This window comes from Cnephaeus nilssonii (genome assembly GCF_951640355.1).
Source record: "Cnephaeus nilssonii genome assembly, chromosome: 10".
NCBI lineage: Eukaryota > Metazoa > Chordata > Mammalia > Chiroptera > Vespertilionidae > Cnephaeus > Cnephaeus nilssonii.
The window spans coordinates 21,694,775-21,720,232 of NC_137081.1; the positions used below are offsets into that span (position 1 = coordinate 21,694,775).

Sequence of the window (25,458 nt, forward strand, 5' to 3'; positions counted from 1 at the left end):
ATTCCTTCCTTCCTTTTGCTGTAGGCTTAGTCCCTACTCAGACCTAGGACTAATCTCTCTTATCAACTCTGGCTCAAAGGCAGATTGCAAGTACAAATCCAGAGGGGTTTGGGGCAAAGAAACCCAAAGAGGCATTATCCCCTCCCCAACAACTTCCTCAAAGGTCAGAGCCAAGGAAAGGAAAACCAAGCCTCAAGCCTCCCCAAGCAAAGGCTGGGGAGAGAACTGACCCCAAGACTGTACTGTGACTCTCAAGAAAACACTACACAGCCCCCGAGTCCACACTGGTCTGCTCCTTCCTAGCCCCACCAGTGTTAATAGAGCTGCTCTCCCTAATTTGGCTTGAGTATGATCTGTCATTGTTGGGCAATAAGGGAAAGAATAAGGGTTGGGGGACATTTGGGCTGACAGAAAAACAAAAGTTTCCAGGAGTCCCTCTGCATGTACTACATAAGAATGGTACAGAAGTACAGCTTCTAGGGATCAGGGCAAAAGGAGCAGACAAAGGTTATGGGATCCAAGTCCTGAAAAGTTTCTCTGGAACAGTCCTGGTTTATGACTGCTGTCCCAGAACAATTATTAGTACTACCCTCTTTAATTTCCCTAGTGTGCCCTGGTTTAGATGATTAATTATAGTCACTGTAAGATATTTATAGAATTCTGCATTAGAGATTTACCTTCAACCCTGCAATCATTTGCCTTTCACACTATCTTTATGCTTTAATTCTAGTGTAGCCTGAGGAATGATGTTGAATTATACCTGTTTACATGAGGAAGCTTAGTGAGTGGCAGTCCTCCCTCTACATCAAGGGTGGGGAACGTCTGGCCCATGGGCTACATAAGGCCCACAAAATCATTTGGTCTGGCTCTGCCAAGGCATTAGGGATAAATTAATTAAATGTTTGACCAAATATAGCAGGCTAGTTTTTAAGTTGATAATTTTGTATGGCCTGTGAATGATGTTATAAATATCCAAATTGTCCTTGGCAAAATAAAGGTTCCCCACCCTTGCTCTACAGGTAGACAAAGTGGCTCAGAAATAGGTAGCAGAGCAAGGGCCAAGAGTCTTCAAGAACAGAGAGAAGGCAGACTTGGGCCTATTTGAGAATCAATCACTCAGTGAAGATGGAAGGAGAAAAGGAGGCAGAGGTCTAAGAGGGTACAGGGCAGATCGAGATGACAGCCTGGAAATGTTAAAATGGACATGGACGAGTCTATAAGCTAGTAAGCATTCTATTAACACTAGAGGCCCGGTGCATGAAAATTCATGCACTGGAGGGGGGGCGGTCCCTCAGCCCGGCCTGCCCCCTCTCACAGTCCAGGAGCCCTCAGGGGCAGGAGTTGACCCAGTGATCAGGGGAAAGCAACGCCCCCTCACACCTCTGCTGCCGCCACTGCCAGCAGTGCAAGCCCTGGCCGGCCCTGGTTACCTGAGCCTCGGGCAGTCCTGGGCGGCTGGGCAGCTGAGGGGACTGGGGGATTCCAGAGGCAGGCATGTGGCGGGGTGGGCCTGGCCTTGCTGCATGCCTGCTGCCCTGGTGGGGCTGAGGGGTCTGGGTGTTGCCATTTTGAAGGCGTGGCAGTCAATTAGCTTATTCCCTCCTATTGGCTGTGGGCGCTGCCATCTTTGAGGGTGGGCAATTAGCATATTCCCTCCTTATTGGCTGTGGGCACCGCCATCTTTGCAACAGTGTGAGGGTCAATTAGCATATTCCCTCTTTATTAGATAGGATGCTTTACAGAGCATTAGGCACAACAGCACATGCAGTTCAGTACAATTGTTTTGAGGATGCTAAATGAAAATAGGACTTGACATAGCAAGAAGGAAAGAGAAGAGGAATTGGTGCAACCAGGACCTTATAGTCAGGGACTTTGGTGGAATGATGGTGAAGAAACTAAGACCTCACAGGTTAAAAACACAGTGGTTCTCAACACAAAGTCAATCTGTAGTTCATGTCTCTCTTTTATGTAGCCATCAACATCAAAATACTATAGCCGAGTCCCAAGAGAGTTCCAGCCAACCTTGACATCCCGAAGCTAGCCCTTCCTTACTCTCTGAGCTTCTCAGGCTAGCTCTGGTTCCAGTCTGCACATCTTGGACCACACTTTCTTCTTGCCTGGGAGGTGGGATGGACTCTCAGCCCTCAGGTCCAGTTGGGGGAGCAGAAAGAGCAGGAGGGCTGGGATCCTCCAACTGCACATCATGCAGGTGCACCGTGGGGGTGGTGGGGTCTTTGCCCACGCCCTGGTTTGGGTCAGCCTGGTCAGGGTGGTGTCTGCGCACATGCTTGACAACCTGGAACTTCTGTTTGGCTTTGTAGCTGCAGAGACGGCAGAAGAAGGGGTGGTGGTCGGTGTGGGTGAGGGCATGATGGCGCAGGCCAGCAGCCCAGCGGAAAGCACGGTGGCACACGTTACACACATAGGGCTTGGCCTCGCTGTGCTTGCGGAGGTGGGTGCGCAGCAGGAAGCGTGTCTTGAAGGCCTTGCCACACTGCTCACACATGAAGGCCCGTGCTTCCCGGTGCCTGGTCTCCTGGTGCACACGCAGGGCATCGGCCCGGTTGGTGCAGTACTCACACTCGGGACACTGATATGGCTTCAGTCCTATAGGACATGGCAAAGATAGGTAACAAATCACCATTGAAGGGGATGGACCAGGGTTCAGTAAACCATAAGAGTCACTGTGATCCTGGGACATAAAGAACTCAAGCAGCAAGCTAATACCATATCTTTGGAATATTCCAGTCTTGTCTGACATTTCTGTGCCCTTCTCCCAGCACAGCCCCTGTACACAATGGATACTCAATAAGTGCTGATAACTAACTGGACCTCTAAATAGCCACCTGATAGCAATGAATACTCAGATATGATAGGGTTTCCAAATAGGAAATTCTAACCTCCTTTTGGTCATGGAATAGGTACTCATGGAAGTTGGGGATGCATTTATTTTTCTTTTTATTTTTTTAAAATATATTTTATTGATTTTAGAGAGGAAGGGGGAGAGAGAGAGATAGAAACATCAATGATGAGAGAGAATCATTGATTGGCTGCCTCCTGCACGCCCCCTACTGGGGATCGAGCCTGCAACCTGGGCATGTGCCTTTGACTAGAATCGAACCTGGGACCTTTCAGTTTGCAGGCTGACGCCCTACCCACTAAGCCAAACCAGCTAGGGCTGGGGATGCATTTAAATACAACTCCTTGTTCAATTCAAGAAGTCAAAGAAAATGTTTAAGAGGGATAGAGGTGAAAGAAGCAGTATTCATAAACGCAGAGGGCCTTGGAATGCATCTGTTCAATTCCTTTACATAAGGAGATCATACCCAATAATCACAGGTATGTCACCATTAACCCTTTTCAGAGAACCTGTAGGTTGTGGACTCCATAATGAAGAGGAAAAAAGGAGAAGTCAAAACCTTCCCACTTTCTTTACTCATGGTAGTTCTATCAGGTCTATAGGAACCAGGTAGACCTCCCTTAGTCACTCAGGTTTGAGTTGGGGGGTTCTCAACAGGAGGTGTGTGACCTGGTGCCACAATCACCCAGGGAGCTTTTGAAAAGTACACATACCTAGGCTCTCAGGCTCACCTCTCTTCTGATTCTGATAAGTCTTCAGTGGATTGGGAAGCTATTCTAGCCATCTGACCTACCCACCACCCCCAAAGTGAAAACTGATGTGCACCCTGAATCAGTAAGAACCCAATCAGGGAGGTTGGGTGTGCTAGAGAATGGGGGAACCCATTGGGCTTGTCAAAGCCATGCAGACTCACCTGTGTGCTTGGTCATGTGGTACTTGAGCTGGTTGACCCACTTGCACTTGTAGCCACAGTCAGGGCACAGATACTTCCGTTCCTCTTTATGGATCCGCATATGGTACTGAAGGAGGGAAGAGCAAAGAATATGCCCAGAAAAATGTGGGTACTCAAGGATAAGGAAATAGGGGAAGGAGGCAGAAAGACTGTTGGCAGACAATCCTGTTCCCTACTCCCATCCTATCTATACTCCCGTTACCAACCAGGTTCCCCAGTCTGGCCACTTTGACACCAACCTAACCCATTGGGCCTACTCCTAGATCCGCCCAGACTGAGCTCTGCCACTTTATTTCTTGCATCTTTGGGTGACCTAATCCCTAATGTCAGCTTAATAATCTGTAAAATAAGAAGTAGTAAAAGTAACTATATCTCATATTTTTGAAGGATTAAAATTACATTGCCCAGCATACAGTGAGTGCTCAATAAATGTTAGCTGTTATTATTATCTAGGTTATGCCCAACCTATTACAAGCCTTTCTCACACGACTAGCATGTATTATGGAATTTTATAACAACTCTATGAAGTATTATCCCATTTTTACAGATGAGGAATCTAAGGCTTGGAGAAATTAAGGGAATTGACAAAGGTCACAAAAGTAATATTTGGTAGAGTCAGGATCAGAGAGCCCAGGCAATTTAACTCCACAGACTGTACTCCTGGCCCCCTTTGTCCTTGACCTTACCTTGAGGCGAGAGGGGTCAGCACAGGCATAGGGACAGAGATGACAGTGGTAGGGCTTTTCCCCAGTATGAATGCGGCTGTGCCAGGTGATCTTCTGCCGGTTCTTGGTGCTGTAAGTACAATCAGTACACTTGTAGAGCCGGGTGCCCCCATGCCCTTTCACATGGTGATCTAACACCAGCTGATAGCGGCACGTGAAGTCACAAAAGGGGCAGCGCAGAGGGGGCTGGCCAGCATCCCCATCTGAGGCTGCTGCTGAAGTTTCCTCATGCTGTTCCACGTAGTGCTTCACCAGGCCCACCCGCTCCCGGGCAGCAAAGTCACAGAGCTGGCAGCGGTGGCTGAAATGCTGCTGCCTCCGGTGCTCATCCAGTGCTGGCCGGCTAGGAAAGGCCTGCTGGCAGGCCCCACACTCAAGCCGCGGGTGCTGTTTACAGGTGTGCCCTTGCAGGCTGGCAGGGCTGGAGCATAGGAACCCACAGCGGGAACAATGCAGGGGGCCCTCAGTGGCCTCCTCAGGGGAGCCCTGGGCTGGGGGTGTAGGCTCGGGGTGCCGGCGCAGAGCATGCTGCTTGAGTGCTGTCTCAGAGCTGAACTGGGCCTCACACTGGGGACAGGCAAAGGCTAGGGTGCCCTGGTGGCAGCTGTTCACATGGCGAGCGATGTCGTGGCGAAGGTAGCCACTATAGTCACAGAATTGGCAGAAGTGAGTGGGTGTCTTGTCGTGTACCCTCAGCCGGTGCAAGCGAAGTTTTGAGTTAGTACCAAATGTCTGAGGACAGGAACTGCAGGGGATGCGGCCAACACCTGTGTGTCGGGACTGGTGAGCCTCCAACCGGTACCGTCTAGTGGTGGAAAAGTCACAGAAAGGGCACTGATGTGGCTTCACTCCCTCGTGCTTGAGCCGCTGGTGCTGCTGCAGGCACCTGCTCTGTTTACAGATAAAGCCACAGTCCCCACACTGAAGAGGGGGGCGGGGGCCGCGGGCTGGGGCCACAGTGGGGTGCCTCCGCTTCTGGTGGAGCTTCAGGGCAGCAGCAACAGGAGTGGTGAAGGAGCAGAGGCCACAGTGCAGCTCTCCAGACTGCTCAAGGGGACAGCCCCTGGTCTGGTGAGTCTTCAGAGCCCGCTCCTGCTGGCAGCTAAAGGGACATGTGGGGCAGGAAAAGCGAGCCCCCTTCTGCTTTGGAACCAGAGCTGGGTCCCCATCACCAGGGCTACACTTCGTACTCCCACTGTTTAGGGGAATAGAGTCCCTAATGCTCAGTGGGGACACAATAGGCTGGGTCTGGGAGGCCCCTCGCTTTCCTGCTCCACTTCGTACCCCCCGGCAGCCTTCAGCCACATGGGAGGTAATGGAGGAGAGCCGAGAACAAAGGAACACGCATGAGTTGCAGTGAAACTTGCCCTGTTCAAAGTGGAACTTCTCAGGGGCCTCTGGGGATGAGGAGTTCCCTGCAGGAAGTACTGTGGAGCCAGAGAGTATGGCCAGAGACTCCTCTATTTCTTCTGGTTCCCTAGGAAGCTCCGGGGCGTCTTTTGGGAGCACTACCTCTACTTCTAATGGTGCAGGTGGGGGCTTCCCACCTTCTGCAGCCTCTGAGGTGTGGGTGTCAGGGGGCAGAGGATGCAGAGGGATAGGTGAATCTGTTCTGGCCAATCCTTTGTTCTTTTTGAGCAAAACAGGGCACTTTTTCAACAGGTGGGTGCTAAGGCCGCGCTGTTGCTTGAAATTAGCCCCACACTCAGGGCACAGTAGAGGCTCTTGGCGGCCCTGGCACCCAGTCCTGGAGTGCAGACTCAGGGCCTTCTCCCGCTGGGTAATAAAAGGGCAGTGTGGGCAGCGGAAGGCCTGCCCCTCTCCCTGTATCACTACCATCTGAACCCGCCCCTCCAGTACCAGTGCCTCTGCCTGTTCTTTGTCCTGTCTCCTTAGGGCCTTGAGTAATGACTCTGACTCAGGCAACTGGGGCAGGAGTGCTGTCTCAGTGGGTGGTGTTGCCTTGAAGGTTCCCACCCAGCTGTTAGGGGATTCCTCTGAGGAAGGAGGATTTCTGGGGGGCTCAGGGACTGGCTTTTCCAGAATGGGCTCTTCTTCAGCACCCAAGCCAGAAGTGCCAGCACTTTCAAAGGTAGACAGCTCTGTCAAAGTCCCATCTGGCCCTTCCAGTCTCAGGGGCCCAAATTCCACAGGGGCTGTTTCAGTGATCTCCCCCAGAGGTGGCTCGGCCACAGGTTCCAGCTCTACTCCCAGGGCCTCTAGGTGTAGAGTGCAGCTGCCCTCATCTACCTCCGCTGGACTGGGGCTGCCAACCAGGCCATCCCCTCGGGGAACCTCACTGCCATCCTGTCTCCCGGCACTGGCCTCCTCACTGGCCTCTGGCAGAGTGTGGTCCAAGCTGGGGTCCGCCACAGCCCCAGGGTTGTGGTCCTGTTCCACAGTCTGGGCCGACAGCTGGCCTGAGGACTCCGAGTCTGGTGGTGTAGGGCATTGCCTGGCCTCCTCTGGCTCCTGGCTGGCACAGCGGAGCTGCCAGACCTGGTCCCCGGGCACATAGCCATGGGCCTTGCGCTTGTGGAAGAAGAGGGTGGTGTTGCTGAAGGTGCGGTAGTCACAGAGGGCACAACGGAACTCACGGAGGCGGGTGTGTTTGCAGTTCTCGTGGCTCAGCAGGGCCTGCTTGTGGCGGCTCTGGTAGCTGCAGTAGCGACAGGGGTAGAGTGGGGCTGGCTTGCCAGGGTGGTGCTGGGAAGCCATGTGCTTCTGCAGCTCATATTTCCGCTTGCAAGCAAAGGCACACACCTCGCACATCAGGGACTTGCCCTGATGTCTCAGCTTGTGGCTGCTCAGCTGATCAGCCCGGTGGCAGCGATAGGAGCACTGATTGCACTGGTATCTGATGAGGAAGGGTGAAGAGGACATTGGGGGGAGAGGGGAAGCAAAATCACAACCATAAATCAATCATAACAACTAATTGTCACTACTGACTATGGGGCAGGCTCTACACTCAGTATTGTACATATACCGTCTAAGTCAATGTTCTTTCGCACTACCCTAGGAAACGTATCCATTTTATAAGTGAGGAGACTAAGGCATAGAAGTTACAACTTGCCTGAAGTTACAAAGTGAAGGGCAGAGACAGTCTAGCTTCAGGGCTTTTGTTCTAGCCCCTACTCTATATCGCTCCCTAAAGGGAAGACATGATGAATCAGCAACCCATTGTGGACTTCTAAGGAGCTGACATGCCCACAGATCCACAGGGCAGGCTTCTGTGTCTAGTTCCCATTCTCCCATGGAGGCATGAAAGTTAAGGAGAACCAATAAGCAGTACTGTAATATTAAAGGAAAACTGTTCCAATCATTTAAAAGTACTTGTTAAGTATTGCTTTTTACAGTTATGACAACTATTTCTTTCTATGCATATAAATCAAGCAACCAAATACCTGTAGCTATGGAAATGTCTGACTAGAAATATTTATATTGGATTCTGAACACAAAATGTCCCTGTGGTAGAAATCTTACTTCTTATGCCTGGTGCAGTATAATTCCCAAGTGTACTGTCTACCAGAAAAAAAAAACCTAATAAAAAATGAAATAGAAAAGAAAAAGAAAAAAAAGAAAGCTAAGGAGAAAGTCCCCGCCAGCTGTGCCCAGAGATCAGAGGGGAAGTGATCAGGTTTGGGGCCATAGTGTAGTCTGCTTTCCCAGGACTGGTCTCTGAGAACTCAAGTGACACCTTAGTGTCTAGACCTATACTCTGGGTCTATACTCCCTTCTCTGAGCCCAGAGATCTCTCGCCATGTAGACTGGGCCACAGGCACAGAGGCGAGCTATAGGTAATGGAGCTGAGATGATAGGAGCACAGAGGGGCGTTATGAGGATTCTACCCGGGGACAGAAGAGCATGGGGCCACAGCTGAATTGAGAGGAGGCTAACTTAGCCTACGGTTCTTGGGATAGGGATGGGTGCGCTCATACCTGAGGTCCCCTAAATGTTTTCGCATGTGCACACTGAGGTAGTGCTTCCACTTGGTGACATAGCCACACTCAGTGCACATGTAATCCTTGGTGTTAGAGTGGGTCAGCATGTGCTTGGATAGGTAGCTCACATCTCGGCACGTGAAGTCGCACAGCTCACACTTGTGAGGTTTCTCGCCTTATGTAGAGGTGGGGGTGAGAAGGGAGAGAACACAGGTCACGCACAGATCAAGTAAGCAGACAGATCATTTTCTCCAGCAAGTTTGTTCTGATGCCAGGCAGGAGCAAAAGCTTTGCAGCCCTCTCAGAAAACTCCTTCTGGGCTCCAACACCAATGAAGATGGGAAGAAAAGGAAGACTGAGTTTTGCAAAACTAGCTTTAAAGTCCCTTCTGATTATACAGCTTAGCACTAACAGCCAACTGCCCCACTTAGCCCAATTCCTTTCGGTTTTGTGGGAGAGAATGATAAAAAAAAATAGGCAAAACAACATAGTGGTTAAGGAATCCATGGTGGTTAAGGGGTAATAAAGATATTAATAGTCAACATGTGTATAGTGCTCACTCTGTGCCAGACACCCTTCTGAGCACTTTATAAAAATGCCTCCCCTCACTTAATCCTCATAACAGCCCTATGAGGCAGGTGCTATGACTATCCCATATTACAGAGGAACACGCTGAGGCACCGAGAAATCATAGAGCTATTGAGTGGCAGCTTACTACTACATGGCTGTGGGCAGGTCATTTAACCTCTCTAAGTCTCAGTTTTCTTGTTTCCAAGAAGAGGGCAACTAAAATACTGATGTCACATGGTTAATATGAAGATTACATGAGATGTCCCAAACTCTTCAGTGGCATTTAGTGGGAACTTGAGGGCAAACTGTCCCTGGAGTTGGTCAGGACGTGGCACTAAAAAGCTGGGGGCCATGTTTCTTCAGGACCCTTCCTTATTATCCCTGCCCACCCACTCAGCCCCTTTCTGTATTGTGAAAGGCAAGCAACACTGTGTTCTGTTACTACTAGCTGTATGATTCTGAAACAGGCCATTTCAATTTTCAGAGTTTCTCATCTTTATCTGCCTTCTTTACAAGATTCTTATTATGGATTGAATGAGATTATATACACACACACACACACACACACACACACACACATATATATATATATATATATATATATATATATATATATATGAAAGAATGCTATATACTATAAAGCACTATATATTTATAAGGTTTCAGAAAAGGCCTCATAAAAATGAGATTTTGTGACTAAAACATATATCCATGGGAACAACAATGGCCTTGTCCCGAGCTGCCTAAAAACTGTCCTCTCAAACTAAACAGTCTTCAATGCGATTTTTAAGTGTCTTATCAATCCACTGTACTTACACAGAGATCACAAAAGCGATGTCGCTGTAGCAGGAAGCCTGGTTTGGTTGTCACTCAAAGCATCAGTAATGCTGGTAACCAATTAAAAATCGGACTTGAAATATCTGCAACTTCCAAGTCACCAAATGGGCTCGTGTTTCAGTGTCACAGCTGCAAAGCTATAATGTGCATGGACGGCTCAGACCCCTTGCCCCATCTCACAGCACATCTCAAAACTTGAATAGTAAAGGAAGGTTATTTGTCCTGATCTGAGTTTCTTCATTTTGAGAGGGTGGGTGTTGACCCACCCAAGGCTGATTAGGGGTGGGCAGAACTGGGCAGGGCCTTATGGGTAAAACACAACAGCACAGGCTCTGAATCGGACTGCTTGGATTCAAATCCTAGCCTGACCACTTTTCTAGCTGAGTAACACTCAGCTTAAGGCTCATAAATTCCAAAAACCAGATTTATCTCTAGGAATACTAGGTCAAATGAGAACGAATGCAAAGCCCTTCATGTGTGGGTGTGCCATCACCACCACCATTACACTACTGTAAGGAAGGGAGTCCTCTCACCTGTATGCAGCAGCATGTGGCGGATGAGCACTCTCTTGTGGGCAGTGGCAAAGCTGCATTCGGGGCACTGGTGGATCTTCTCATGAGCATGCATCTTGCCCACATGATCCTGATAGGCCACCGGGTTGAAGGTGGCAAACGGACAGAAGGAGCAACGCAGCTCCTCACTGCCAGGGTGGCCCTGCTTCTTGTGTTTGCGGAACAGGTGCTTGTTGGAGCAGGCGAAGTCACAGTGGGGGCAGTGGAAGGCATAGTGGCTCTTGTGGTGGGCCTCCATGGCTTCAGCTGTGGCGAAGAGCATGGGACACGAGTGGTGGCGGCACTCCACAGCTCGCACGCCATGGGTCTCCTTCAGGTGCTTCATGAAGGCCTTGCGGTCAGGTGCTGCATAGCTGCAGCCCTCCTGAAAGCAGCCAAGGGGCAGTGGCTCCGTTGCCGCTGCGGCTGTGTGGCTCTTGAGGTGCTCCTTAAGGGCCTGGCTGAGGCGGAATTCCTCCCGGCAGACAGGACAGGCATAGGTGTCTGAGTAGAAGTTGGAAATATCCTCGTGCATGCTGGCCATGTGGCGGTTGAGTGCGTTCCTCTCCACTGCACTGTAGTTGCACAGTGGGCAGCAGTGGGCCTTCTGGCCCAGCTCCCGCAGCAGATGGGTCTTGAGCTTGCTCTTACTGGTGAAGAACTTCTGGCAGTTGGGGCACTGGAGGCTGGGGTCTGGGAAGTGGAGATGGAGGTGCTCTACCAGATGGGTCCGCTTCTTAAAGCAGCGCTTGCATTCCGGACACATGTGGGTCTTGAAGAGGGACTCAGTGCCAGGAGTGACATCCCCTGTGACAAGGAGAGGAAGAGAGGGTTGAGAATGAGATTCTTCGCTGGGCCTGGGGCTGGCCAGATAATGGGAGATCCACAATTTGCCCAGAAACAGTTGTGTGGCTTTTCCCTTCCTCTTTAGGAAACCAAACAATAGCATCTCAAATACTGTGGTCTCAAAGAAGAGACAAGAAATGCAAGTATTTAGATAAACAAAATCACAAGAACTTCTCAGATCTTGCTGTGACCTGTTGGAAGTGCTTTGCCCGGCCGCCCACTCACTATTCCTGAGCCTCTATTTAGAGTTGCTCAAAAGAACAACCTGGATAGAGCTTTCTTGTTCTTCCTGCCCAGGTTCATGGGGGCAGGCGGAAGGATCAGCAGAGTTGGTTGGAAGGAAAATAACTCCATACGGAATGAGCAGAAGAGAAGAAGGTAAAGTATTCCAACTTCCAAACATGGGCTCATGAGTTCTAGGTTATGGGGAGCTGGAAATAATCAAATTTTCCCTATATACCTGAGAGTAAACATTTGTCACGTTCCCACTAGACATGCCAAAGTGGACTGTTAAGAATGAAAGCATTTGAATCAAAGCTCAGAAAAACAAACCCTAGAGCCTTTCAATGCCAGGCTCCCCACAACCCATTCCTCCCTACCACCAAGAAGTTCAAACCTAATCATAGCCTTACCTTCCAATTGCTGAGTCCCCTGGTCTTTCTCCAGGGCTTTCTGGGAGTCCTTCAGGGTGCCACTCTCTTCCTCTATATTCTCCTCTTCAGCTGACTCCTGCCTGGGCAAGGGTGTACCTGCTTCCTCTGAAGGCTGTCCCTCTCCTGGGGGCAGTTGGGGAGCTGGAGACACATAACATTTGATGAAATCTACAGGGGCCAATGACAGCACTGACTGCTTGTACTTCTCCTCTTAATGGCTGACAGAATCACCCCTACCCTATTTAGCATAAGGGAATCTTGGGTTTCTATAGGAAGACCAGAAGTGAAGCCATCAGTAATGCTCCAGCCCAAAGTAAACCACTCCTCAGATAACACCATCCTCAGACTCCTTGAAGGTAAGAGCTTTGAGGTCACTGGAGTTGGGGTAGGGGACTGAGAGGTAGAGAATGGGTGGACTGCACTTCCCTGGCTGAGGTCCCAGGGCTAACAGCTGCTGGCTCAGTGCAGGTGAACACACCCTGACCTCTAAATTGTTCTACTGAGAAACCCAACTCAGCAATTCAGGTCACACCCTGTTCCCTCAATAGAGGCAGCTTCTATTCCTCTATTCCTTCTATTCCTTCCTTGGTAAGGCAAAGACCTACACTATTTTCCAGCGGGGAGAGGGAGGGAAAGGGTCTTCTCTTTGGGAGCAGAGCACAAATAAGTCTTAGCAAGCCAAATTCTCTCAGAATCCTGACCTCTCCTGGCTCGATTTCTCTATTTCCTGATGCTCCTCTACTCAACCAATGCCCCTTTTTTGGCACCAAGAGGAGTCTGAATCAGTGAAGCACCACCCTCCTTGAAGGTTTCTCCTACCTAATCCCATTTGTTCTTAAATGGCATCAAAAGGCATTCTACCAGAGGCTATGGGCATTTTAGCTTTTGCTCTCAGAAAGTTTTAAAATGGATCAGAAGAGAATGTTGGTTAAGTAACTTCAAGGCCACAGTATAGCTGAAGCCAAATTTTACTCAGTGTCATAGACAAAGACTTTCTCTGTATTCCATATATTCTGACTGGTCCAAGCTTTCTGGATGCCTTCTCATGTTAGACAGTTCAGTCTTTCTGAGTCACTTACTCTGGATTCTCTTGTATCAGACATATATCCATGGCACTAGATACACCTGCCTCTCCAGGTAGCATACTGCTGGGTCCCTGGCTTCATACCTGGCAGCAGCTCCTTGGATGAAAGATCCTTAATGGCCGATAGTTCTCCCTGTGTCCTGGCCCCATGGCTGCGTTGATGCTGCCGGAAGAGTTTGACGTTGGAGCCCATGAAGCTGCAATGGTTGCAGTGGAAAGGGTAATGGGTCTGTCGGTGCAGCTCCATGCCCTGCTGGCTCCCAAAGAGCAGGGGGCAGCCCCGGAAAGAACAGGGCACAGGATCCACTCTGTGGGTCTGTCTCAGGTGGTGCTGCAGACCCTTACGATCATCAGCAGAGAACACACAGCCAGACTCTGGGCAGGAGAAGGTGTTGGGAGGGCCCCGGTGTATCTTGAAGTGGCTCTTCAGGGCCTGGGGTTGGGTAAACTCCTGTCTACACACAGGGCATGGCAGGGGATTATTGGAGGGGCTCTGGCCCTGCACAGGGCCAGGGAGAGTGAGGTTGCTGAGGGATAGCTCTACAGAGCATGGGGGGTTAGCAAGGCTCTGCACAGGCTGTATAAGGGTCTCAGTGCACTGGTGCAGGGCCAGCAGAGTGGGCTCTGCGAAGCTCTGCTCACAGCGCTCACAGAAGTACACCTCCACCACCTTTACCAGGACACCTGCAGGCAGAGGACCAACAGAGAAAGGCACAGAATCAGATAGAATGAGCCTCATAGGAGTTAGTTACCAGCAGAAAATATAGGTGAATCTTTTTAAAATATATATATTTTATTGATTTTTTTACAGAGAGGAAGGGAGAGGGATATAGAGTTAGAAACATTGATCAGCTGCCTCCTGCACACCTCCTACTGGGGATGTGCCAGCAACCAAGGTACATGCCCTTGACCGGAATCGAATCTGGGACCCTTCAGTCCGCAGGCCGATGCTCTATCCACTGAGCCAAACTGGTTAGGGTGGTGAATCTTTGAATACTCATGGAATGGAGGTGGAGTTTAAGACTGGTTCTGCACCTGGACTGTAAGCTCTTTGAGGACAGGGACATGGGTTGGATTCCTAATATCTAGCACAATACTTGGCACAAAGTAGGCACTTAATAAATATTTGTTAAATGAATGTAACAAGCATTAATCAAATCCAGAAAGCATTAAGAAAAATCAATGTATTTTGCCCAAATAAAATTTAGGCTCTGGCCGGTGTTGATCAGTGGTTAGAGCACTGGCCTGCTCACTTAAGGGTCACAGGTTCAATTCCTGGTGGAGGATGCGTACCTGGGTTTGCAGGTTCACTCCCCGCCACCAGTCAGGCTGTGTGCAGTAGACAACCAGTCAATGCGTCTCTCGCACATCGATGTTTCTCTCCCTCTCCCTCCCTTCCAATGCAATGAAAAGAATATCCTCTGTTGAGGATTAACAACAACAAAATTAGAAACTTCCAAAAACAAGAAAATGACAATATGGAGATAATATCTGCAATATAAATGTCAAAATACTACTTTCATATTCTGTAAAGAGATTTTCCTAAGCATGGTAATTCATAAAATGGAGAACATCCTATTGAACAAAGCCAAATCATGTTCATAATAACCATTGCCATTTCTTAAGCAGTGGGCAGGGCCTTGATAAAGAAAGGCTTAGGAAATACTCTCTTGGTCCTCCAACTGCCCAATAAGCAGAGGGACCTGGGATTCTGCAAGGTTAATGCCACCATGTTTGTTTACGTTGGAGCCATGTCTCAAGGCTAGGTTTGCCTCACATTTATTCTGGTGATCATTTTTCTCTTTATTATATTTTTGTTGAAATAAAAATGTAGTGCAACTATTTAAATGATATAGATATATATATATATTTTTAAAACCCACCTCACACAGTTTGGTCTATATCCTTTCAGGTCTTTTTGGGTCATTTTTCTGCAATTTGATTATATTTTTCCTTTGCTATATATCAAAGATATTTTTCTCTATGAGTACATTTAGATCTACCTCATATTTTTTTAAAAAAATATATTTTATTGATTTTTTACAGAGAGGAAGAGAGAGGGATAGAGAGTTAGAAACATCGATGAGAGAGAAACATCGATCAGCTGCCTCTTGCACACCTCCTACTGGGGATGTGCCCGCAACCAAGGTACATGCCCTTGACCGGAATCGAACCCGGGACCCTTGAGTCCGCAGGCCGACGCTCTATCCACTGAGCCAAACCGGTTTCGGCTACCTCATATTTTTTGTCCAGTTCATAAAGCTTCAGAGCATAGATAAATCAAAACGAGATTTTGCCCTCACTGATGAACATTTAGGTTGTTTCCAACCATTACAAATAAAGCTAGCCTACACATCCTTATCCCTGTATCCTTGTATGCCTGTGTGGGTCTTTCTATAGGCTAGATCCTGACAAGTGGAATTACTGCGTCAGAGTACACATATTTTAAATTTTGTTAAGCAGATAAGTTGATCTTCAAAAGATTAGCTAATTTATACTTTCCATAAGCTATAAAAATGTCTGTCTTCCCCACAGCCTCACCAACACTAGGTATTATAAAAATGTTGAACTTTTGCCAAAGTCGAAAAACAAAAATGGCATCTCACAGTTATTTTTAACTGGAATTTATTTTTGTATTAGTGAGATTAAGCATCTTTATGGTTATTGACTATTTTTATTTCTTTAGTGAATTTCATGTAGATTTCTTTCTCCCTTTGTTTATTTTTCTTATAGTGGAGCTCTTTAAATTTTAAGCATATTAACTCTTTCTCATACATTGCAAATGTTTTCCCAGGTTTGTTTTTTATTTATTATTTCTTTCACCACATAGAAGTTTAGAAATATTACATGGCAAAATTAGCTAATCTTTCCCAGAATTTTTTATACCCATCAAAGGAAGTTGGACAAATGTAGATGGAGGATGGCAGTTAAAAAACAGGGAAGTTGCCCTGGCCAATCTGGCTCAGTGGATAGAGCACTGGCCTGCGGACTGAAGGGTCCCGAGTTCGACTCTAGTCAAGGGCACATACCCAGGTTGCAGGCTCGATCACCAGTAGGGAGTGTCCAGGAGGCAGCCGATCAATTATTGTCTTTCATCATTGATGTTTCTATATCTCTTTCCCTCTCCCTTCCTCTCCAAAATCAATAAAAATATATTTAAAAAAAACAAACAGGGAAGTTACTTAAAAAGTTGTAGCTGTGGGAAGAATAAAGGGGAGAATCTTTCTTCCAGCCTAAGTGTAAATGCTCAACTCTCAACCAATGCCTTTGATGAGTTAAGTATGTTATACACAAGAAACAGGGGGTGGGAATACCATATTACCTCTGGGAAGCCCTGCCAAGCCTGGGTGTTGGAGAGAGACTGGGACTTTTGCCTAATCCCTGGCTGCAGTTCCTGGGAAAGAATCCCCAAGGACTATTGGAGTGAGGACTGGGCAGAGGTATCAGACAGGTCTTCACTTCTGGATTACTGCCTAGCATACATGATGCCCTTGCAGGGAAAGACTGCCAAGAGTGTGGTACAAGGTTGTGCACCACCTTGCCAGCCTTCAATCAACATTTACCAGCTCCAAATCAAATTACATCTCTCAGTATAAAAATAGGATGCTATCTTGTGTTCTCATCCTACTTATACTACTATATATGAGGATCAAAAATAGCACAGACAAAACCGTAGGGCTGTTTGTCCCACTGGCCTGCTAGCAACTGTGTTCGTACCTGGGGTCTCTCCAGGAGCACCTGAGGACAGGTTTCCAGCTACTGCTTCTACAATGATCTCCATGTTCCCTGTGTCCTCTTCAGTTGTTGTGGCCTCTACCAGCAGGCAGCCTGGATCAGCAGGCAAACGTGTGGGGTTCCCAGATGTACAGGGGCTCTGGACGGGCTCCAGGATTCCAGGGTTAGAGAGAGGTGGGGGGATCAGCAATAACTCGGAGCACAGTCCATCCATCTCTGCAGTGCTGTTGGCTGGCTGTGAATCCAACATAGGGTCTGTCATCACCACCAACTTGTGTGCTGTGGTCTCTTAAGTGCTGATAAACCAACGAGAAGAGAAACCAAACAAAATATAGTTAGATTTCTCCTTCTTCCCAGTTAGTATGGGTATACAACCTAGTGCCTGCCCACTTAGGCATTTCCTTGCATGGCAGCATGCCACAATTAGTTAACCTAGAAGTTTTCTTTTTATTTATTTACTAGAGGCCCGGTGCACGAAATTCGTGCACGGGTGTGTGTGTCCCTCAGCCCAGCCTGCACCCTCTCCAATCTGGGACCCCTCGAGGGATGTCCGACTGCCCGTTTAGGCCCGATCCTAATGGACATCCCTCTCACAATCCAGGACCGCTGGCTCCCAACTGCTCGCCTTCCTGATTTCCCCTAACCGCTTCTGCCTGCCAGCCTGATCACCCCCTAACCACTCCCCTGCCAGCCTGATTAATGCCTAACTGCTCCCCTGACAGCCTGATTGTCCCTAACTGCCCTCCCCTGCAGGCTTGATCGTCCCCAACTGCCCTCCCTTGCAGGTCTGGTCCCTCCCAACTGCCCTCCCCTGCTGGCCATCTTGTGTGGCCATCTTGTGTTGGAGTGATGGTCAATTTGCATATCACTCTTTTATTAGATAGGATTTACTTTTTAAATATATTTTTTATTGATTTCAGAGAGGAAGGAAGAGGGAGATACAAACATCAATGATGAGAATCATTGATTAGCTGCCTCCTGCACGCCCCCTACTGGGGATTGAGCCTGAAACCTGGCATGTGCACTTGACTGGATTTGAACCCAGGACCCTTCAGTTCACAGGCTCTATCCACTGAGCCAAACCGGCTAGGGCTAGAAGTTTTCTTTTTGTAACAATGTCTAGAACATAAAGTATAAAAATTATAATAAGGGCCAATATTAGGAGACAATAAGCACATTTTGGGCAATATGCTAAAGACTGCAGATTATGTTTTTTGGAGCTAAGTGACCTTGGTCAAATCATTAAGTGATTTGGATCTGTTTTCTTATCTGCAACAAAATTGGGTGGGTCAAGGGATCTCAGAGGTAACTTTCCCTTTTAATATTTTATGACCTCACTATTCCTTAGCATGGGTATATGGCCCTTCCTTTATGGTCTGGCCCCTGCTGACTTCTCCAGACTCATCTTCCACTTCTTCCCTCAACAGATCTCTGAACCCATCATACCAATGATTTGCCATTCCACAGACTCACCACATTCTCTTTTGCTTCTATACTGTCACACATGCAGGTGTCTGTCTCTGTCTTTCTCCTTCATGGACCTTCTCCATCTTTCTTGTCTGGCTAACCAACTCCTAACTATCCTATCCTATCTAATAAAAGAGTAATATGCAAATTGACTGTCACTCCAACTCACAAGATGGCCACCCCCATGTGGACACAAGATGGCCGCCACAAGATGGCCAGTAGGGGAGGGCAGTTGTGGGCAATCAGGCCAGCAGGGGAGGGCAGTTGAGAGGGACCAGGCCTGCAGGGGAGGGCAGTTAGGGGTAACTGGGCTGGCAGAGGAGGGCAGTTGGGGGGGACCAGGTCTGCAGGAAGGGCAGTTGGGGGGGACCAGGCCTGCAAGGGAGGGCAGTTGAGGGGGACCAGACCTGCAGGGGAGGGCAGTTGGGGGGGATCCAGGCCTGCAGGAGAGGGCAGTTGGGGGGGACCAGGCCTGCAGGGGAGGGCAGTTAGGGACAATCGGGCCAGCAGGGGAGAAGTTAGGCGTCGATCAGGCTGGCAGGGGAGTGTTTAGGGGGTGATCAGGCTGGCAGACAGAAGCGGTTAGGAGCAATTAGGCAAGCAGGCAGGCGAGCAGTTGGGAACCAGCGGTCCTGGATTGTGAGAGGGATATCCAACTGCCTGTTTAGGCCTGATCTCACCGGGATCGGGCCTAAACGGGCAGTCGGATATCCCTCGAGGGGTCCCAGATTGGAGAGGGTGCGGACTGGGCTGAGGGACACCCACTTCCCCCGTGCACAAATTTCGTGCACCGGGCCTCTAGTATATAATAAAAGCCTAATATGCAAATTGTCCCCTAGACCAGGAGTTCAACCCGAGTTTGACCGCACGCTATGACGTGTGCTGACCACCAGGGAGCGGCGCAGAACGTGGTGGGCGTCGGCGACATGGCACTGGCAGCGGGCAGCAGTGGAGGTGCTGCTGTCCCGATGGGCCCTGATGAGAGTGGGACTGCGGCAGGATGGTGGAGCAGGTGAGTGGGCGACGCCAGGCCAAGACGGGGGTGAGAGGGGGCCTAATCACCCTGCTGATTGTCCTGTAGACAGTGACCAGCAGCTGCAGCAGGGGGTGGGGTTGCCGCCTGGCTCCCAGGCACTGAGGGAGCCAGGTAGGGGGCTGGGATGGGGAACTGGGGGTGGGTGGTAGTGACCAATCTCCCGTGGCACCCGGGTGGGTGGAGGGGAGGCTGCGACCTCTCACCGGCTACCTGGGGCCAGAGGTGAGGTGAGAATGCGGGGTGTCCACCGAGCTCACTCTCACTCCCCCAGCTACCCTTCCCCAGGACACCAGGGCTCACGTGCCAGGGAAACCCGAGCTCAGGTGCCGGGCACCCGCAAGGAGCCCGCCCCACACCTGCATGGCCTCTTCCAGGTGGGGCTGGTTGGACTCCCCATGGGTTGGCGCAGGAGCCAGTCTGCGAGGCAAGCCAGGAGAGAGCACGCTTGCCTCCCAGAGGCCCACGTTGCACACTGGCCTGCAGCATCCAGCCATGCTCACTGCATCTCCATGTGAAGACTCAGGCGGAAGCAGGTGTGCGGGGTCCTGGGGGCCCAGGTGCTGCCCAGGGCCCAGAGGTCAGCTGGGACCTGCCCTTCTAGGACAGACGCTTGCACTTTTGATCGCTGGCCAGACCTAGGGACTGCACCTGCGCACAAATTTCATGCACCGGGCCTCTAGTTCTTTAATAATATACACACATATCACTTCCATTATGAAGGCTTCCTGACAGATTAAGGCAGAGAGAAGGCCTCGGGAATGAATGAAACCTGGCCTAGGTACTAAAGCACCCAGTTTCCACCTGCCTGTGGGCTCTGATTCACTGCGTGGATTTGGGCAGATATAGTGACCTCCCTTCTCTGGGCCTCAGCTTTCTTATCTGTGAAGTGGAGGCAATGACAGTGTCCACATCGTTGGGCTGGAACAGGAATCACAAGAGCCAGGGAATGGGAAAGCCGACTTGTAATCTGCAAGGCTAGGGACGTAGAATCGTCACGATTATGGTCCTGAGGAGAGGTAGCGGGTAACCGGGCGAGGTTCAGAGCAGTGACGCGAGTGAGGCACCAGGGCGGCTCTGTGATGCTCCTGGACCCCGCTCGTCGCCGGGCTCATCACCTCCTCCCGAGGGTTCTCACCTCCCAGGCCCACCCTCATCCTGGAGCACGAGAAACTTTTGCGTCCAGCCCACTCCACCCGGACTCCCTACTAGTTCCCGCCCCACAGCCACTCACTTACCTCCCGGCCAGGGCCGGCGGGAGCCGCATCTCTATGGTCAACCAGAAGCTGGAGTCGCCTCCAGGGTTACCCTTTCTACGACCGCCTCCCGCCCAGAGGAACTCTAGGGCTTCGGGCATACGGAGGCCACTCTCTCTTCCCTTTTGGCGGCGGGAGGAATACTCTATGGTTTTCTCTATCGTCCCCGCTCCCGCCGAGGAGCACCATCGAGAGCTGTGGAGCAGAGTGGCAGGGCCTTCTTGGTGGGCGTGGCGGGAAGTAGATAGAAGGCTCGGGGGTGGGGCCGAGCGGCGCTTCCCTCAAACCCGAAGGGGTGAAACCATTGAGAGGGAGGGCCAGAGAGTCATGCGGGTAAGGCGATGGAGTGACCGATTACCCCAAACCTAGCAGCTGGAGGCGCGAGCTGGGGAGTGGAGGGCGTGCGGGAAAGGGCGTCCGCCCAGGGCCCGGGGCGGGAAGGGCTTTGTTTGTGGCTTCCATGCATAGGTATTTTGGAATTCTGGATCCAACTCGGAACCTCAGCGGAGGTCACTGCTGTCAGTGCTTTGCCCCGCGTGCCAGGCGCAGAGCAAAGTGGAAGGGGCGGGAAAGACGTACTAGAAGAAACCAACTGGCTTCCTACCCCTCGGGATCTTACACTCTAGAATTAGACCCTGTCACGTTTTATGGTGAATTATGAAAAATCTCTATGGAGGAAGTAGCAAATGGGCGGGACTTCCATTGGAGAGAATACATTAGAATGGGCTTAGGAGTCGAGAGAACTGCTGAGCCAGGAGGTGGGAGGTGGTTTGTTTATTTGTTCAACAGGTAGTTTTAGGAGCTAATCCATGAAAGGTAGGTGGAGGGCTTTGAGTACCAGGCAGAGGAGTTTTTACCCTAATTCAGGGATCTGTTGAGAGATGTTGGGAGTAGGGAAAGAAATATGATTGAAGCTGATCTTTATGAAGAAAGAACTGGACCCCTGTGTACCAGTTTGGTGAAGCAGAGATGGAGACCTTTCTATGAAGATACCATTTCAAGAACTAAAATTTTTTGCCCTAGCTGGTTTGGCTCAGTGGATAGAGTATCGGCCTGTGGACTGAAGAGTCCCAGGTTCGATTCTGGTCAAGGGCACATGCCCCAGTTATGGGCTCAATCCCAGTAGGGGGCATGCAGGGGGCAGCAGATCAATGAGTCTCATCATTGATGTTTCTATCTCTCCCTCTCCCTTCCTCTCTGAAATAAATAAAAATATATTTAAAAAAAACTGAATTTTTTTAATATCTCAGGTGGGAGATATTAAAGGGCTAAACAGGACATTGGGAATTGAGCATGTAAAGGAGAGGATATTTGAAAGACATTACTCATTGTAACAAGGCATGGTGATTACTGACAGGTCAATGGAAGAGAATGGCTTCATCCCTGCTGACCCTTTCTATCTCAACAGGTCCCAGGGACCACAAAAATTCTGTCCATTATCTTGTTGAAGGCAGTTACATAGTTCTCTTAGGATTCTCCATCGTCCTTTGGCAGGAAACTGAAGTATGAACAGGAAAATGAAGGGCAAATGGGACAAGGGGCCTGGAGTCTCAGCCCTTGCATTCCAACACCACCACCAACTCACAAGGGGAGGACACTGAAGTGTCCAGTAACTGACCTGCTTTTCCTGTTCCCAGCTTCTGCAGGAGGGAGGGATTGAGGAGTCCAGTTGCTTAACTAATCTTGTGTTTTTTCCCATTCCCACTGCTCCCCATCCCCAGGTTTTGAAATTGCCTCAGGGCCTGTAAGGTTCGGTGTTTCCTTTTCAAGATGCCCCTTTCAGACTTTGTTCTGACCCTGAAGGACAATCCCTACTTTGGGGCTGGATTTGGGCTGGTGGGTGTGGGCACAGCCCTGGCCCTGGCCCGGAAGGGTGCCCAGCTGGGCCTGGTGGCATTCCGGCGCCATTACATGATCACACTGGAAGTCCCTGCTCGAGACAGGAGCTATGCCTGGTTGCTTAGCTGGCTCACCCGCCACAGTACCCGTACTCAGCACCTCAGTGTCGAGACCTCGTACCTTCAGCATGAGAGTGGTCGCATCTCTACTAAGTTTGAATTTGTACCCAGCCCTGGAAATCACTTTATCTGGTAAGGTTGGGAGCCAGGGAACGCTCTGAGGGTAGCAAAGGAGAATGAGGGGAGCTGGGTTTGACACATTCATTCACCCCATTTTGACCATTCTTATTCAGGTATCAGGGGAAATGGATCCGAGTGGAACGAAGCCGAGAGATGCAGATGATAGACCTGCAGACGGGCACTCCTTGGGAATCTGTCACCTTCACAGCTCTGGGCACTGACCGCAAGGTTTTCTTCAACATCTTGGAGGAAGGTGTGGGATGACACAGGCAGGCTCTATGGGGGAATTGCAGGGTTGGGAGCATTTGACATCAGAGGAAGGGAAGCTTGGAGGATCTGAGCCCATGGGATCAGGGGGCTGGGGTAAGCTGTTTTGGCATAGCTCTGCCTTAGTTGCACAGCAGAGAGTAATACTGGCTTTGTCTCATCTCCTCCCTCCCAGCTCGAGCACTGGCCTTGGAACAGGAAGAAGGGAAAACAGTGATGCACACAGCCGTGGGCTCTGAATGGCGCCCCTTTGGATATCCACGCCGCCGGCGGCCACTGAATTCTGTGGTTCTAGAACAGGGTCTGGCTGACCGAATTCTCAAGGACATACGGGAATTTATCGATAACCCCAAGTGGTACATTGACAGAGGTAAGAAGCAGCTGGGGTCTTGACCAGGCTGTTTTGATGTGATGGTAGAGCAGGAGGAAACAGGTTAGTCTTTGGGCCAGATGGGATGGATACAGCGCTAGCCCAATTCCTAGAGATGAAGGGGAAAAGAAGGTTGCCTATGGGGATGATTTCTTCTAATACCAGGTCCTTGGGCCTCCAGGGAACAGGGTTGAGGAATGAATGCAGATATCTGGGGCAGAGTACATGATTGACTTGAAGTCTTAATGATCATCCTGGCTGTATTCCCAGGCATTCCCTACAGACGTGGCTACCTGCTTTATGGGCCCCCTGGTTGTGGAAAGAGCAGTTTTATGTGAGTAGTGTCATTTCTCTTAACCCTCAATCTGGAGAAAAACTGGGTTGATGGGATTGGAAAGAGAAATAAATGTGGAGAACAGGAACCAGGATAAACATAAGACATGTGGAACATTAGGGTGGGGTGGTGGAAGGGTTAGGCCTGACACATCTAGTATAGTGAGGAACAAGCAGTTGGGCCCAAGGACGAATTCCCAGATTGCCAACCACCTGTCCTCCCATCCTCCATAGCACAGCCTTGGCTGGGGAGCTGGAGCACAGCATCTGCCTGCTGAGTCTCACAGATTCCAGCCTCTCTGATGACCGGCTCAACCACCTGCTGAGTGCGGCCCCACAGCAGAGCCTGGTGCTCCTAGAGGACGTGGATGCTGCTTTTCTCAGTCGAGATCTGGCTGTGCAGAGTAAGTGAAAGGAGTTGAGGAAAGGGGGCTTTCTAAATGAGGAACAGAAGAAAGAAACCCAGAAGGCTGATGGAGGATGGATGGATTAGCAACAAGAGCCTAGAAAGAGGCTCAGATAAGTAGGGAATGTGGTGGGGAATAGAAAGAGCTAATTTTAACACATTGCAGACGGATCACGAGAATTCTCGTGTTTTCTGTTCTAAGGCTTGTGGCCAATCACAATATTAAAAAGATATTAGCTTGTAAGAACATGTAATAACTTCAAAATGTAATGGGTATTTAATTTTAAAGCATGCCTTTAACATTTATGTGAAATGTTCTTTGTACTCATTCAATAGAAACTTATCTGGCCACTGGGTAAAGCTAGCAATAATACTACCGGTCCGCAATGTGTTAAGTAGGACTATGACTGACCAGCTATGCTTCTTCATCTCTCCCTTCCTCTAGACCCAGTAAAGTACCAAGGTCTAGGTCGTCTCACCTTCAGTGGACTGCTTAATGCCTTGGATGGTGTGGCTTCCACTGAGGCCCGCATTGTATTCATGACTACCAACCATGTTGACAGGTAGGAAGGAGTGAGAGACAGAGGCTAGACTTCACCAACTCTGTACCTTGGGAGAATCAGAAAGTTCAGAGGGAACCATCATTTTGGGGGTACCAGTGGTACTACTATCCGTGACTCTGCTGCCTTTTTCTTAGACTGGACCCTGCCCTGATACGCCCGGGGCGAGTAGACATGAAGGAGTACGTGGGCTACTGCTCATACTGGCAGCTGACTCAGATGTTCCAGAGGTTCTATCCAGGGCAAGCACCTTCTTTGGCGGAGGCCTTTGCAGAATGTGTCCTTCGAACTACAACTGAGATTAGTCCTGCCCAGGTGCAGGGCTACTTCATGCTGTATAAAAATGACCCTACAGGGGCAATGCAAAATGTTGAGTCCCTGAGGAGGTGACAGCTGGGTCCTGCTCACCTATCCTCTAGGGGATTAATAAACACCTGCCACACTACTCTGGTCTCTGATTTCCCTGTATTGGTACTTGAGTAAAAAGCAGGAGCTGCAATCACAGGAGCCATCAAGCATCCACCTATACAAGTGTTAGCCACACAGCCTAGCCAAAGGGGGAAGAAAAGACACTATAGTAAACAGAAAAGTACAGTCCTCCACCTAAAAGCATGTATATATGGTGTCCCCCACAAATGCATACACACACTTTGAATAATTATAAAGGCATTGTTTATTAAAATACATTTCATTATCAAAATTGAGTTATCAAAGTGTGTTTACATTTTTTGAGGGATACCATATACATAAATAAAATGTGGGTATACACACAATGGGTTACAGGGCAGGGTGCTTCCTGCAGATTGCTTAAATTTTGGCATCCACTAGTTTTCCCTGAAACCCACTACCCTAGGCCTTTCTGACCTAGACCTGATCTTATGGGATAACAGATCTCAGGGCAAAGTTGAGGCTACTCTGGCACACTCCAGCCTTG

General features: G+C 49.6%; 3 protein-coding genes across 9 annotated transcripts in view; 2 read left to right on the forward strand and 1 right to left on the reverse strand.

Annotated features, from left to right (window-relative positions):
* The window catches only part of STK36 (serine/threonine kinase 36), a 137,694-nt gene that overhangs the window by 81,880 nt on the left and 30,356 nt on the right, over window positions 1-25,458 (forward strand). The gene's annotated exons all lie outside the window — the stretch shown is intronic.
* On the reverse strand, window positions 27-20,692 carry ZNF142 (zinc finger protein 142). Of its 5 annotated transcripts, none has more exons than XM_079782527.1 (9): window positions 20,493-20,692; window positions 16,737-17,050; window positions 13,104-13,703; window positions 11,915-12,076; window positions 10,419-11,243; window positions 8,476-8,653; window positions 4,499-7,394; window positions 3,774-3,879; window positions 27-2,607 (listed from the first exon to the last, which is right to left on the reverse strand). In XM_079782527.1, exons 2-9 carry the CDS (start codon window positions 17,014-17,016, stop codon window positions 2,138-2,140), a joined length of 5,517 nt encoding a protein of 1,838 aa, XP_079638653.1. In that variant the 5' UTR covers window positions 17,017-17,050; window positions 20,493-20,692; the 3' UTR covers window positions 27-2,137. The 5 variants fall into 5 exon arrangements, with proteins under 5 accessions (XP_079638653.1, XP_079638657.1, XP_079638654.1 ...); XM_079782531.1 differs by having other exon boundaries at window positions 11,915-12,103; XM_079782528.1 differs by having other exon boundaries at window positions 1,423-2,607; window positions 16,737-16,989.
* Window positions 11,589-25,347, forward strand: BCS1L (BCS1 homolog, ubiquinol-cytochrome c reductase complex chaperone). 3 transcript variants are annotated; one of them, XM_079782550.1, is made up of 9 exons: window positions 11,589-11,660; window positions 19,061-19,233; window positions 22,232-22,600; window positions 22,702-22,841; window positions 23,031-23,225; window positions 23,496-23,559; window positions 23,793-23,962; window positions 24,410-24,527; window positions 24,662-25,347. In XM_079782550.1, the coding sequence occupies exons 3-9, from the start codon at window positions 22,281-22,283 to the stop codon at window positions 24,912-24,914; spliced, it is 1,260 nt and encodes a 419-aa protein (XP_079638676.1). In that variant the 5' UTR covers window positions 11,589-11,660; window positions 19,061-19,233; window positions 22,232-22,280; the 3' UTR covers window positions 24,915-25,347. The 3 variants fall into 3 exon arrangements, with proteins under 3 accessions (XP_079638676.1, XP_079638674.1, XP_079638675.1); XM_079782548.1 differs by lacking the exons at window positions 11,589-11,660; window positions 19,061-19,233 and adding an exon at window positions 20,768-20,843; XM_079782549.1 differs by lacking the exons at window positions 11,589-11,660; window positions 19,061-19,233 and having other exon boundaries at window positions 20,918-22,600.

Excerpts from the sequence above, each read along its gene's own strand:
- BCS1L (XM_079782550.1), top strand. The coding sequence starts at position 22,281 with ATGCCCCTTTCAGACTTTGTTCTGACCCTGAAGGACAATCCCTACTTT. Across the intron at positions 22,842-23,030 it reads CTTCAACATCTTGGAGGAAG|CTCGAGCACTGGCCTTGGAA; the intron begins GTGTGGGATGAC and ends CCTCCCTCCCAG. Across the intron at positions 24,528-24,661 it reads ACTACCAACCATGTTGACAG|ACTGGACCCTGCCCTGATAC; the intron begins GTAGGAAGGAGT and ends CCTTTTTCTTAG.
- ZNF142 (XM_079782531.1), bottom strand. The coding sequence starts at position 17,016 with ATGACAGACCCTATGTTGGATTCACAGCCAGCCAACAGCACTGCAGAG. Across the intron at positions 8,654-10,418 it reads CCACATGCTGCTGCATACAG|GCGAGAAACCTCACAAGTGT; the intron begins GTGAGAGGACTC and ends CCTCTACATAAG. Across the intron at positions 3,880-4,498 it reads CTGACCCCTCTCGCCTCAAG|TACCATATGCGGATCCATAA; the intron begins GTAAGGTCAAGG and ends TCCCTCCTTCAG.